Raw genomic sequence first — 15,290 nt, forward strand, 5'->3', positions numbered from 1 at the left:
ATGTACTGGAATAGCTCCTACTCTCTAGGTCTCTCTAAAGTTATTCTTTGGCAAACTGGATTTCTAAGGGATTTCCAAAGGGGAAAAAGACAAAATTATTATGAACGAAAAGTAAATGCTGGGATTCTTTTAATGCACTGTGCCTTTTTTTAAGACATAGCTTTTACCATTGATTCTGGCTTCTTGTCCTCTCCTTCCTAGAAAAGAAATACAGATTTCTTCCTATGTGGCTAAATTTTGTACTAAGCAAATCCAACTTCACAATCACAGGTTAGAAAGGCAAAATGCATATAAAATGTCCGTTGATTCTGGATTCTGAACAATAAATAATTCTATTAATATATAATTCTAATGTTTTCCAGAATGCAGTCAATAAAATATATTGGTCTATAACCTATACAGAAACACTGTATGTGTCATAGAAATTGTCCTTGAAAACAACTATTTCCTCTTCTAAGGAAGGCAGAAATACTAGAGAGTGTTAATGCTTGGGCACAGCTCAGGAGGAAGAAAGTGTATTACCCAACATAAGATAATTTTCTATTCTGAATGATACCACCAGGAGGGAGAGGGCAGAAACATAAGACTGGCCACGAATCAGGTTTGAGGGGGATAAATGGGTCTTACTTGTTTAGTGTTATAAGCCTCACTTTCTTTGGCTTGAATAAAAAATTAAATTAAATATGGAACTTTTAATTGGAATTTAATTTGATATTATAAGGTGAACTGGAATAAAGTGGGGTGGAAAGCAGCTGCTAAGTGCATTTTACTGCTTTTAAAAGCAACATTATCTTTTAATCCATATTATTTTGGATTATTATATTAAAGTCCACGAAAATATTCCTATAATTTAAACCCTACCCTTTAGAGTGAAATATAACCAGTAAAATAAAAAAGCATATCCTACATTTTGTTCAGTCAGGATAAGATCTCTTTATATAGAATTTTGGTCATCCTTTCTAGCAATGGGTAAACATTTAACTTTTGGAGTTAAATTTGTAAATATTGACAAATCTTAACTATCACAATTAATTTGGATTTTCCTTGATCTTGATTTTTTAAAATGAATAAATAAGGTCATAACTATAGGTTCTAATTACAATAAGTGATTTTAGAGAATTAAAAATAGCTGTATTTTAACTTTTAATTATTACTGCTTACTTTTCTTGTAGATCTTAAGGATCATTCAAGATGTTACCAAAATCTTGACATTACAATCTCTGTAGGAAATTTTAGAACTACATCATGTAAAGCAAGGACTTGCTCTCATTGCACTAGAAATTACCACAATAAATTATCAAAATCTAGTCATGTTCCGACCAAGGCAGTTAGTAGACAATTACTAGTCATAAGATTTATGCTCCTTTGAAATCAATCCTTTTCTGTTATAGTAACTTTGAATTTCTCTTCCAGATGATACCAAGATAGCACTACATCTAAAAGATAATGGAGGTAGGAATTGATACTTTTCTTTCATAAACATCTTTTAAATATGAATTCATTTCATTTATTTTAATATGAGAAAGGCAATACGGGCTTCTAGATAAAAGGCGAGGTTGTGTTTTATTCTCCGTTGGGATTTAACATGGGAAGGAGTCAGTGGGTTGGCTTGAAAGTGAAATGAAATCCTCACCCTTGTGTTTGTGTATAAAACTGTGACACCAATTCCCAATGATAAAGTGGAAAATTCAACCACACATCTTGCTATTCTTTGTTGGTCTAGTCTTTGTTGTATTATAGTGGTGTGTAGTTATCTACACAGCTACAGGTATTGGGTTCAATTGTATTTCACTAAATTGTCTCCTTGGTCAGCACCTTCTATGCATAAAATTAGAAATACAGCAAGTATGAAAATATATTGTCCTAGGTCTTTTTATCAGCTCTATGAAGCAAAGAACAAAACTTAGATATCTGAAAGAATATCTTGTTGGTAACATACTTAAAGGTTTTCCAAGACAATTTAGAAATATCTATAATGGTACTGGAAAATTTGAGGGAAAAAAGTTTCACTGAAACAATATTGTGAACGATATTGGCTATGTTTTTAGAAATAGATCTTTTTCCTTTTAAACTATGTTGGCTCATGTATGCTGGGTCTTAATAAAAGAGATTTTCATTAGTAATTGTTTATTCAGCTCAGGGAAAGGGTGTCCTCTTCTTGGCAGCATCTTTATGTAAATGTGAGCACATTGTGACTTTGATCTAGGCATGGTTTTGCCTTTAAAGCCCTAGATGATTTCTTGAGTAAGTCAAAATCCAATATATACATGTTAAGCATATTTTTCTCTATAATGGTAGAGAATAGTTTCAAAACCCCTCAGTTTAGGTTAAGTAGCTAGTACTTCCATGCCTTTTTAGGACATTGTTTATATCTATATATGTCTTTAGAATTTATATCAATCCATCTGAAAGAGAGAACAGTTAGCCTGTTCATAAATACCATTATATCAATTTCCCCTTGTCTTGCATCATTTTGTCGTGTTTTATTTCATTCATTTCTTATTCATCATTGTATTAATGCAGTAAGTGAATAGTTTTAGAAATGATCATCTGCAAAATATATACTAGCTAGAAATATATTAAAATCTTAGGGCATAAAGGGACTTTAGCAATCCTTCAATTAAGAATTTCCCAGAGGAGGATGTTAGTAGCATATGGACATAAGCCCTATGTTGGGGTTACCTCATTTTGAGGGAAGAGACGGGGTATAAAGTTAATGGAATGGGGGAAGAGTCCCCAAGAGACTTCTCTTTTACTTGTTACCTTTAAATTTTAATATGGGTGGTCATTATATGTATATTTGTTAGATTTTTTTCTATGCTTTCTCTCTCCTTCCTTTCTTTCCTTCCTTCCCTTCCTTTCCTTCTTTCTTTATTTTGTTTATCTAAAATATTCTATCCTGCTAATAGGAAAAAACAAACAAAGGATTCTTGTGATCGAATAAGTGTGAGAGACTCTGGAAAAAAAGTTAAAGAAATTTCCCTGCTGGAAAACTGATAATTCATTCATTCATTGATTTCTGCTCAATGCTTGCTAATTGCCAAGCATTGTTGCTGGCTTGGGGCTACAGAAGTGAACAAGACTTAGACAAATCTCTGCTTTGAGAGAACATGCATCCTGAGTAATCTTCAAGACGGTTATAAAGAATTCATACTGGCATGTCTCCACTGCTTGCTCTTAACACTTTTTTTTTTTTTTTTTTTTTTTTGAGACCGAGTTTCACTCGTTGTTGCCCAGGCTGGAGTGTAGTGGCACAATCTCAGCTCACTGCAACCTCTGTCTCCTGGGTTCAAGCGATTCTCCTGTCTCAACCTCCTGAGTAACTGGGATTACAGGCGCCCATCACTACGCCTGGCTAATTTTTGTATTTTTAATAGAGACGGGGTTTCATCGTGTTGGCCAAGCTGGTCTTGAACTCCTGACCTCAGGTGATCCACCCGTCTCTACCTCCCAAAGTGCTGGGATTACAAGCGTGAGCCACCACGCACGGCCAACACTTTTTTTATGAGTAGTATGTCATGCACTTAATGTTTTATGGAATATACTTTGATAAAGAGTTTTCTAGAACATTACCATTTATCGCAATGAAAATACTTAGTTTTGTTTGAGCCATCAAAGAATCATAAAACTTCGAAGATTTTCTTAAAGCAGTGCCTTATGATGCTAAGAAATTGTTAAGTAAATCCTACGATTTAAGCATAGGATTTTTGGTATACTAGAGAGTCAACTGTTGGATTCTCAGATGATATTTACATAATTGATATGCAGCAGGCATTCATGAGAATTCCAAAATATCGCAATTAGACTTCAGACTCTTTTTATATCTATGGTTGTTAACAAAGCACTTTTCCTGAAAACATTCAAGCGCAGTTAGAACAGACCAGCCTGACTAGTATTAAGATAAACGGTTCTTCAAAAGGGTACTTAAGGGAAATCACACACTGCTTTTTATAGCATCCTGACTAAGTAAGTGTGCTATTGTTTTTTATTTTATGGAATGTGGAGATGCAGGAAGGATTACCAATTTAAATCTAACTTCATTATTTAATTAAGCATATTGAAAACATTTCAGAATCGTCCTTTCACTCCAATTTAATAAACATTTCTGCAAGATTGAGGTAATAATGAATAAGTGTGCCTAATTTAATATTTTCTAACATTTACTGAGGTTAATTTTTAAAAACATGCAAGCTAACAAATTTTTGTAAATTTATTTGTATTGTTGCAAAGAATTTTAACACATTTGATTTCTTGATTTAATTTATTTAATTGGACCGCTGTTTTTAAAAATAAGTTTTAATATGTATATTTGAGGTTTACAACATGAATTTATGGGACTACATATAGAAAATACCATTGTTACAATAATAAAGCAGATTGACAGGTCTGTCATCTCACATAGTTACTTTTTGGTGACTAATTGGCTGTTCTTAAAAGCATTTTTATTTAGGGGCCTGTACTTTTCTGGAAAAAGGGTGACATTTTTCAAAGTAGTCAGTAAGTAGCTAGAAACAAATGACTGCCTTTCCCTACATTGTCTTTCTTAGTTATTGCATTACTTTCTCTCTGAGTGTTTCTGGGTCATTTCCATGGGTTAAAATAGTTGATTTTCTTAATGGGATCCACTGCTGACATGATTATACATTCAGTTTCCAGGAGATTTTTCTTTCATCTTTGATATGAAAGCATTAAATACTTCTGAGCAGCTGGATACCTAAGTCACACAACAGGGTTTCTCATTGAGAGGACCCAGACTGAGTTACAATCTGCTAAGTCACTCTTGATGAATCTTCAATTGTGCAGTGAGTTTCCTGATACGTTTATATTAGGTCCAGTTAGAGCCTCTTAAAGTTTCAGGATAGTTGTTTGATTGGAGAAGTTTTATTAGTCTTCAGGGTTGAGTGGAAATTCTAAGCTCTCTAAATAATTTGGAAAAAGGAACATGAAAAAATTGAAACAAAAGAGAAAGATACCTAATAAATTCAGGTCTCTTTAGTAAGATAGAGCTTTGATTGACCATTGAAATGGCTGGTTCTAAAAACGCAGATGATCCATTGCAGAGCCAGGTGTGGTGGCATGGGCCTGTAGTCCCAGCTACTCAGGAGGCTGAGGCAGGAGGATTGTATGAGCCCAGGAGCTCAAGGCCAAACTGGGCAACATAGCAAGACCCTGTCCTTAAAAAAAAAAAATTAAATAAAAAAATTAAAAAGAAGATCTTATGTAAAGACATCATTTTATCTCCAACTCAAATATTTCCAGTTACGTGTGTAATATTAAGTTTAGAGTAATACATAGGTATAATCAGATAGTTTATCTGTCTCTTGTTTATGTGAAAAACAAGAGGAGGAAGAAGAGGAGAAGGGACAGGAAAGAGAAAGGAAGAAAAAGTGGCAGAAGAAGAGGAGAGAGGAAGAATGTTTATTGAATTGAATGGTTGCTGTGTCCCAGACACCATTCTAAATGCTACACCTTAATTAACTCTTTTACTTCACACAACATCCCTGACTTGGTCTATTATTATTTATTCTTTATAGACAAGGAAACAGAGGTACAAAAATGTTAAGTTATGTAGCTAGCACATGGCAGAGCTGGGATGTGAATCTATTTAGCCGTGATGCAAATTCCAAGTCTTTAACAACATCATGATAGTCCTTCTCTTTCACAGAATTGAATTTTTTTTTTTTTGAGATTGAGTCTCGCACTGTCCCCCCGGCTGGAGTGCAGTGACGCGAACTTGGCTCACTGCAGGCTCTGCCTCCTGGGTTCAAGCGATTCTCCTGTCTCAGCCTCCCGAGTAGCTGGGACTACAGGTGTGTTCCACTACACCTGGCTTATTTTGTATTTTTAGTGGAGACAGGGTTTCCACCATGTTGGTCAGGCTGGTCTCAAACTCCTGACCTCAGGTGATCCACCTGCCTTGGCCTCCCAAAGTGCTGGGATTACAGGTGTAAGCCATCCTGCCCAGCCTAGATCTCTTACAATCAACCTTCCCATGGGAAATGCCACAATAAGCTATTTTACTTATACCTACTATAGTTCACCTTTTCTATAACAACTGATTATACTTAAAATATTTGAAAGTGAAATTTCCCTTTCTCATGTAATTGTGTATTCATTTCCATTTAATCCTTTCTGTGAAAATCACAATGCATTAATTCTCTTGTGTGTTTCAGTGTTGTCAGAATCCTTGTCATGTGATCTCTAAGTTACAGCCCTATGCTCTAGTTTATGTTCAAAATCTGATTTAAGATTCTTTAAGCCTTCTTGGCTTCTCTAGAAATGTGGATTTAATTCACCTGTAAGGGGTACCTAAAATCCTAGAATGCATTTTTTTTGTGTGTGTGTTAGGGTCTCACTTTGTCCCCCAGGCTGGAGTGCAGTGGTGCAATCTTGGCTCACTGCAACCTCCACCTCTGGGTTCAAGTGATTCACCTGTCTCAGCCTCCCAAGTAGCTGGGATTACAGGCACATGCCACCATGCCTGGCTAATTTTTGTATTTTTAGTAGAAATGGGGTTTCGCCATGTTGGCCAGGCTGATCTCAAACTCTTGACCTCGGGTGATCCACCCATCTCGGCCTCCCAAAGTGCTGGAATTACAGGTGTGAGCCACTGCACCCGGCTGTATTTTTTAAATGTCTGTATTTCTTTGAGTAATGGTTGTATGCATTTATAACATTTTCTTTTGGAAATGCATTTATATGCATTTATAACATTTCTTTTGGATTTTGAAATCCTAGAAGTAGCTGACTAGAAGAGTTACATTTTTTAAAAAATGACCTAGCTATATATTTTAGCAGGTACAACTATTAAATGTCTTCTTTGACATTTGATTAGGTTGCTTCCAAGTGGCATTCACTTCCTAATTAGAAATGTAAATGTCTTCAAAATGCAAACTGGATAAAGTTATACCCAGGGCTGAGAAGACATTTGCAAGTTGAATCAATGGCAGGATTTTTAATTGAAAACTAAAGTCTTCAACCAGATTCAACTCAGTCTAGCAAACTGAATTGTGCCACTCTGCTACACTGCAGATGTTAAAATTATTTCAAGCTCTGAAATTCTGATTTGATTTCATTATTCAAAATTGGTTAACTGAGATTTATCAAAATACCAAAAACTGCATTATCTCTTGGTTCATTTAAAGTTTCTTCTCTTTGATCGAGTTAAGGTTTGCTTAAAAAATATTTAAATATAAGTTCTTAATTGTTGATAATATTTAAAGTATCAGCACTCCAGGTGACAGCATTTTTATCATTTCTTCTTATTGCTGGGAATTTTATGAACCTGAACTCTGAAAGGCTGCATTTTTAAGTCAGAGGATGGTGTCCCCATCAAGGAGATACCAAAGTTGATATGTTAAGCAGTTTGAAGATCATGTTTAAGTTAATACAGAGGTACAAATCTACAAAGTGATTGATTTCTAAGAATTAAAACAGATATACTTTGAATGAAGTCCTATGGAATGGCTGGTCTAAATTCTATTTCTGTTGCGTTTAGCTTTCTATTTCTGAAGATATCATAAGACTTTTCATCCCAAGATAAAATTTTAGAACATTATTCTGCCTTTTTCCTGGAATACTTCTAAGGTTATATTTTTATTACCAAGTCTGTAGTGATAGATCAAGCGTCTAGTCATTTGTCATTCAGTCAAATTATTTTTTGACTTTCATACATAAATCATCAAAGCAACATATCTTCCTTTTTTTTCTACTTTTCGTTGATTTTTTTTGTACACTTCTTTTGTGTAGATCATAGTCCTATGAGCAAAGGGAAACTGTTATTTCATTTTGACAGGCTATTGAATATCTATCACTTTCTGTTTTTAAAACTGTAAAACATCTTGACATTTAGTTTTATGTTTGGTTTGTTTGACTACTTTTCATGACAGCACTAACCCTATTCTAAGTATATATGTATCATCATACTGAAAAGTTCTTCTACTTTACAATGTTAATTTGAGATTTCCCTGGAATTTAGGATTTCTCTCCCAAACTTTTATCTAGAGTTGTGGTTCTTCACTTTTTCTGTACATTTAAATCCCCTGGTTCCAGTCTGAGATGTAATTGTTATTTTATTATTCCAACTTACAAAATTTCTACACTCAAACTATTCTCCATAACAATTAAATATTAGCCTCTAGGGCTGGAACCAGAGCACCAATTTTTTTTAATTCCCAGATTATTCCAATGTTAAGTTGATAATAAATGGTCTGATTCAATGCATAAATACTAAGAACGCTCAGAATCACTGTGGGTGGAGATTCTTGTTAAAATGCATATGCTGATATGGTAGTTCTGGGGTGAAGCCCAAACCTTTGCATTACATTTTTTACAAGCACTTTGATAATGCAGTTGCCACCAAGCCACAGACTACACTTGGAGTATCAAGAGGTGAATGGATATTTGACCAAAAGAAGAATAACGTATTTTACTCTGAAATTACCTGTTGGTCCATTGGTCCTCACCTATACTTCCTGGCTCTCCTGAAACAGTATTTTAATTGGTGGCAACAAGAAATTATTTCTTTCTACATGCAGAAACTACATCTTACTCTGCCAGGGAAAGGAATCCAAAAGCATTATATCCATTATACCTCCTAACTCATGTTAATATAGTAAGTGAAAATGAGTCCATTTAAGCCAAGCTTGTCCAACCCTCAGCAGCTATTGTTGGTGTTAGTGTATTTTATGTGTGGTCCAACACAATTCTTTTTCCAGTGTGGCCCAGGGAGGCCAAAATATTGGACACCCCTGATTTAAGCTGTTGACAAATGTATTTGTTTTAGTAAAGGTAGTTAGTTACATTTTCTGTATTTTGTTGAACCATATGAAATTGCTGATTTTTACAAAACATTTTTGACCCAGAAAGGCTGCAATTTCATTGTTCAGCCTAATAGTTTTACAAATTGTTGTCCAGCATAGGAAAATAAAAGAAAAAGAAAAATCACATCAGGATATACTTTTTCCCCTGTAGGTTAATTTGTAGATAGAATGTGTAGTTAGAGTTTATGCTGCTGATAGAACACAGAACGAGATGATATAGCAGAGTGCCTCTTAGGAAATGCACACAGATGGCTTCCACAAAGTAGCTCTAAATGCACTTTCCATTTGCCATCAGCAAAATAATTGACCACCTCCCTTTGGTGGATACCTACTTTCCTTTCAGTGTCCGCCTCCTGTCTCATTTTCTACCTGCCCTGTTCCTATCAGAAACCTGGACCAGGGAACCTTCTACTGGAGGAAAGAAACTTCCATATACCATTAGATTTTGGAATCTGAGATATATGAGGGGCCCCAGGAACAGGTTTTGTGTTACCCAATATTTCCAATGCCCCTTCTCGGCGTGTTCTACATGTGTAAAGTGATTATTCTTTTTTAAACATGAAATGTCTAGTGATTATAGTAGATGGCCCTATACCACTAAAATATGTATGTCACTAAAACATCAATTAACTTTGATGCTGAATTGATTTGACTTGGTTTGATTTGCTCGGGAAACATTTCTTCAACTATTGTGTACCAGGCCCATCGTTAGGTGATGAAGATGCAAAGATCTACACGGTCTAATGCCTGTCCTAAAGAAGCAAGTGGCCTAAGGGGATGACATAGAGAAGTAAATTGATATTTAAGTATAGTGTGAAGAGTGCAAAGATAGAGTCAAGAAAAACTACAGAAGAACAGAGAAGAGGTATCTAAACAAAAATGAAATTACAAGAATAGGTGATACTTGATCCAAGTTTTGAAGTATGGGCAGGATTTCTGAGGAAAGGGAGAGAAGAAAAGAATTTCAGGAAAGGGATTGACATAGAAAGAGGTTCAGAAGCATGAAACATCAAGATCTGGTTGGATAACTCCAAAGAGCTGCCAGATTTGATTTTCCTGGGGTAAAGATATATACATAGTGCTTTAAGGCTGGTGAGGCTGAGAAGGTGGGCTTATTTCTCAACCTCACCAGCCATAAAGTATCAGAATAAGTGGAGTGTCAGCATTCATAGTCTTTTATGCCAGGCAATGGAGTTTGAACTTTAACCTAGAGATCTTGGGAACCGTTTGTGTCATTTTGATAAGGGAGTGTCAGGACACATTTTACATGTTTAGTAGTTGACCCTTGAAGTATTTCAGGGAACAGGAGGGACAGGAGTAAGACTGAGAGGCCAGAAAATCTAGTTAGTAGGTTATACTAGTAATCCATAGAAGCAATGGTCAGAGGCTAAAAAAAAGTAGTAGTTGACAATGGGAATAAAAAAAGAGAATGCACACGAGAAGTATTTACTAATGAAGTAGAAGCTACATGAGCTAATATTTGATTGGATGTATGATTTACATCATAGGAAAGTGACGAAGGTGGTTCCCAGGACATGGGCGTAAGTTATCTGGGTGGACAGTGGTGCCATTGAATAGGAAATACAGGAAGAGAAAGGGGGTAAGCAGTGAATTTAATTTGAGCATGTTGATGTTGATATCTAAATGAAAATGTCAGTAGGCATTTTTCCATATAAGCTTGAAATTAACTTGAGAAATATAACCATAAGATACAAATTTAGGCATCAGCAGCATATAAATGACAGTTGAAGTTAAGGAGATGAATTAGGTATGGGAAGATAGTATAAAGATGAAAAGAGTGACTAGGCACGGTGGCTCACGCCTGTAATCCCAGCACTTTGGGAGGCTGAGCTGGGTGGATCACCTGAGCCCAGGAGCTTGAGACCAGCCTGGGCAACACAGGGAAACCCTGTCTCTACAAAAAAATACATAAATTAGCAAGACATGGTGGCACACACCTGTAGTCCTAACTACTGTGGAGGCTGAGGTGGGAGGATTGCTTGAGACTGGGAGGTCAAGGCTGCAGTGAGCCGTGATTGCACCACTGCACTCCAGCCTAGGTGAGAGTGAGTCTCCAAAAAAAAATTAAAAAATAAGAAAAAAGCCAGGAAGGCAGCAAGGAAGGAAGGAAGGAGGAAAGAAGGAAGGAAGGGCGGAAGGGAGGGAGGAAACAAGGAAGGAAAGAAGGAAGCAGGAAGGAAGGAAGGAAGGAAGGGAGGGAGGGCCAAAGACTAGAGAGGGAATACAGGATTTAAAGTCCTGTGAATAAAATCAAGAGTGTCATAGAGACAGCAAGAAAACAGAAAAAGTTTGGTATCACAGAAACCAAAAGAGAAGAAAATTTCAAGGAGGAAGTAGTGAACAGTGTCAATGTTGCAGACAAGTCAAGTTAAAAAAAACACACAGAGAAAGGTGACCATGAGAGTTGGTGGCATAAAGACATTTGTTGATCTTGACTGGATTGCATAACAATCCACCATTGTACAATCTCCAGGCAGAATGTGAGGATTCTGTGGACAACGAGGAAATTGGAGTCCACAAGGACAGACTGCTTTTTCAAGAAAAAGGGAAGAAGGGAAGTAGAGATTCTTAATGCTGTTGTTTACCTGTCACAGGTGCTGAGGAGAAAGACCCCATAAGAAGAAAAAGAGTCAAAAGATGACTGGGAGTGAAGTGATATATCCACAAGCATGGGTGGGGCCAATCAGCATGAATGAGGGAAGGGAGACGGGAGGGAGAAATGGAGGGGGTTTCATCTGAGATTGCTGTTTTCTCCATAGAGTAAGACACAAGTAATGTGGTGAGAGTGAGTGGGAAGAGGGCAGAGGTCATGGTGTTTAGGAATTGAAAGACCCATAAAACATGAAACAGGAATGGGAAGGAAGCCAACTGCTGATGTGTAAAAGACCCATCAGGGTGTGTTTGCAGCCTCCTAAACTTGGTAGCATTCCTTGAGGTTGTATGATTTCAACACTGAATTTTGTTCAAGTGTGCTTGAATTAGCCATGCGTATTACTCACGTAATATGCCGATCCACTTTAAGCAAAAAAAAAAAAAAAAAAAAAAAAAAGGAATTGATGTTGATGATTGATGGGGAGAAAAGATATGCTAGTCTCAAAATGGCATAATGCTTTAAAGAGAGTAGTTTAATCCATTAGGTGGTAAATTTCGTTAATCTTCTTCAAAACAGCTAGGTTTTCAATGGTTTGCTCCTCCCGTTAAGACTAATTTTTGCTTTAGTTTTATTCTTCAGAGCTCGAATTATTATTTGTGCAAGATTTTTAATGTAACTTGGGTACTAAGGACAGCAGTTAATTATCTGAAACTAATTTGTAACAGTTTTGTAAGCTACTGTGACCGAATGTTATTTCAGTTACAGTAAAAAATTAACAACTTGTTGGATAAAGTGTCAGCCATAAGTGATTTTTAACACAGTTAACATACTCACCAGCCACTAAAGAAAAAAAAATGCAAAAACATACAGCTCAAAATTCATTGGAGGAATTTAAATGGAATTATAAGAAATATTTGTTTAACCTGAAAAAGACAAGAAAGAAGGAACAAAGGACCATATAATAGATGAACACAAAGAAAACGAATAGCTAAATGGCAGACCAAATACAACCTTACTAGTAACTATTTCAAATGTAAATAAAATAAACACTTTCATTAAAAGCATAGGCTATCACACTGACTTTTAAGAAAGCCAGATCCAACTCTATGCTGTGTATAAGAAATGTATGTGAAAAATAAAGACAAAGATATAAAATACTTCAAGGTAAAATTATAGAAAAATATGTACACTGCAAATATAACCACAGAAAAGCTGGAATGCCTATATAAATATCAAATTCAGTAGGCTTAAATTAGATTTAAAGACAAGGAGAATTAACAGAGGAAAATATGAAAAGGAAAAAAAGGTGCCAGGCATGCTGTCTCATGCTTGTAATCCCAGCAATCTGCGGGGCCGAGGAGGGCAGATTGTTTGGTCCCAGGAGTTTGAGACCAGCCTGGGCACCATGGTGAAACCCCATCTCTACTAAAAATACAAAAAATTTAGCCAAGCATGGTGGCGTGCACTTGTAGTCCCAGCTACATGGGAGGCTGAGGTGGGAGGATCTCCTGAGCCCAGGAGGTCCAGGCTGCAGTGAGTCATGGTCACACCAGTTCACACCATGGTGAGCCCATGGTCACACCAGCCTGGGCTACAGAGTGAGACCTTGTCTCAAAAAAAAAAAAAAAAAAAAAAAAGGAAAACAGTGTCATTTCTTTAGGAACCATTATAATTTTTTTAAGTTAGACAAAAAAAAAAAAAAATTAAGAAGGGTATATATTTGAACAATACTGACAACCACTTTGTCATAATCCAGCAGTGTCCCTGGAGGGTTTTTTTTTTCAAGTTCACATGAAACGGTCACCAAAGTAGACCATATGTTGAGCCATAAAAAATATTAAATTTCTAGATTGTGGTCTTATAGACTACACTCTTTGACTGCAAAAGAATCAAACGAGAAGCAGTAACAATATAATGTCTATTGATAAGAAAGTAGATCTTAAATGTTCTCACCACACACAAAAATGATAAGTATATGAGGTGAATAGATATGTTAATTACCTTGGTTTAATCATTCCACAATGTATATATATAACAAAAAAGTATATTGTGTGCTGTAAATATATACAATTTTTATTTGTCAATTATGCTTAATGAAGTTGGGAGAAAAATATATCTACAAAATCCTCAAATATGTGAAATGCAAATCAAACTTCTAATATATATATAAATATATGTGAATATTGACAAATATATACAAATATATATAAATGTTTGATATATGTAAAATATATATTGAAGAAAAGTACTATAAGGAAAATTACAAAATATTTTAATGGAATGATAACTGATACAAAATACCAAAATTTGTAGAATGCTGCTAAAAAGTATTTAGAAGGAAATTTATAGTTTTAAATGTTTATACTAGAAAGGATTAGAAAGGAAAAAAGGTTTAAAATTAAAAACTCATGTGTTCAATTTAAGTAGATAAGCCAATTAAGATTATCTCAAAATAATTGTGCCTAAAATTACAATTTTATTAAAAATATTAATTTTAAAAGAAGGAAATAAGAGTAGAAAAATAAAATAAAAAACAGACAAATAACAGAGAATATTAACATAGTCATAAGCTATTTTTTTGAAAATTTTAATAAATTTAATATCTCTAAGAAGATGGATTTTTAAAAAAATTATAAACATCAAAATTCGAAGCCTGGAGCTGGGCACAGTGGCTCATGCCTGTAATCCTAGCGCTTTGGGAGACCAAGGCAGGAGGAGCACTTGAGCCCAGGAGTTGGAGACCAGAGTGGCTAACATTGCGAGACTCTGTCTCTACAAACAAATTAAAAAATTAACCAGACATCATGGCATACGCCTGTAGTCCCAGCTATGTGGGAGGCTCAAGTCAGGGGGATCACTTGAGCCTGGGAGACTGACTTGATCACCTCACTCCAGCTCCAACCTGGGTGACAGAACAGGACCCTATCTCAAAAAAAAAAAAAAATTAAATTCTGTGTTCATCAAAAACTCTGTTAGGAAAATGAAAAGGCAGGTTACAGATAAGAGAATATATTTACAGTATGCTTATATTACAAAGGACTTGTATCCAGAAAATATAAATAACTCCTATAAAGTAACAATAAACCAAAACTTGAATGGGATACCACATCATGCCCATTAGGATAGCTAAACACTACACAACACTAATATTGATGAGGATATGGTGCACTTGAACTCTATACATTTCTGATTGGAGTGTGATGTTGTGCAATCACTTCAGAAAACTCTCTGGCAGTTTCTTATAAAGTTCTGTCCTTTTAAGCCAGGAATTCCACTTCTATGTATTTATTTTAAAAAGAAAACATGTCCACACACACACACACGCACACACAGACACACAAAACTTGTAAGAGAATATTCATAGCAACTTAATTCATAATTGTCAATAACTAGAAATAGTCCAGATGTTCATCAACAGAAGAATAAACAAATTGAGTGCATGTTACACAAGGGATTACTATTCAGCAGAAAAAAAATATGAACTACTGATACATGCAATAAAACAGATGCGTCCTAAAACATTGTTAAGCAAAAGATGCCAGACACAGTGGAGTACATGTAGTGTGATTCAATTTATGTGAATTTCAAGTAAAATCAAGCTAATCTACAATAATGGAAATCAGCACAGTGGTTGCCTATGCGGTGTTGGTCGGGGCTGTTAGGATGACTGTAGGTGGAGACAAGAGAACTTTATGGGGGAATGGAAGTGTTTCATATGATTTGGGTGATGGTTACTTGGTATATACAGTTATAAAAATTTGGCAAATTGTACATTTAAAATTCCTGTATTTCAAATATGCAAATTTGGCCTCTGTAAAAGTAAAAAAAGAAGAAAGAAAAGAAGCATTTTGATA

At 35.5% G+C, this 15,290-nt stretch overlaps 1 protein-coding gene across 2 annotated transcripts in view; it reads left to right on the top strand.

Moving 5' to 3' along the window:
* Positions 1-15,290, top strand: part of PLXDC2 (plexin domain containing 2) — a 470,147-nt gene that overhangs the window by 403,694 nt on the left and 51,163 nt on the right. Inside the window, exon 12 of one of the 2 annotated variants that reach the window (XM_024346245.3) lies at positions 1,414-1,452. The exons of the other annotated variant lie outside the window; for it this stretch is intronic. Within the exon in view, the coding sequence (XP_024202013.1) occupies positions 1,414-1,452 (39 nt within the window). The remainder of the gene's footprint in view (positions 1-1,413; positions 1,453-15,290) is intronic. 2 annotated transcript variants of the gene reach the window in all.

Source organism: Pan troglodytes, chromosome 8, assembly GCF_028858775.2.
Source record: "Pan troglodytes isolate AG18354 chromosome 8, NHGRI_mPanTro3-v2.0_pri, whole genome shotgun sequence".
In the NCBI taxonomy this organism is placed as follows: domain Eukaryota; kingdom Metazoa; phylum Chordata; class Mammalia; order Primates; family Hominidae; genus Pan; species Pan troglodytes.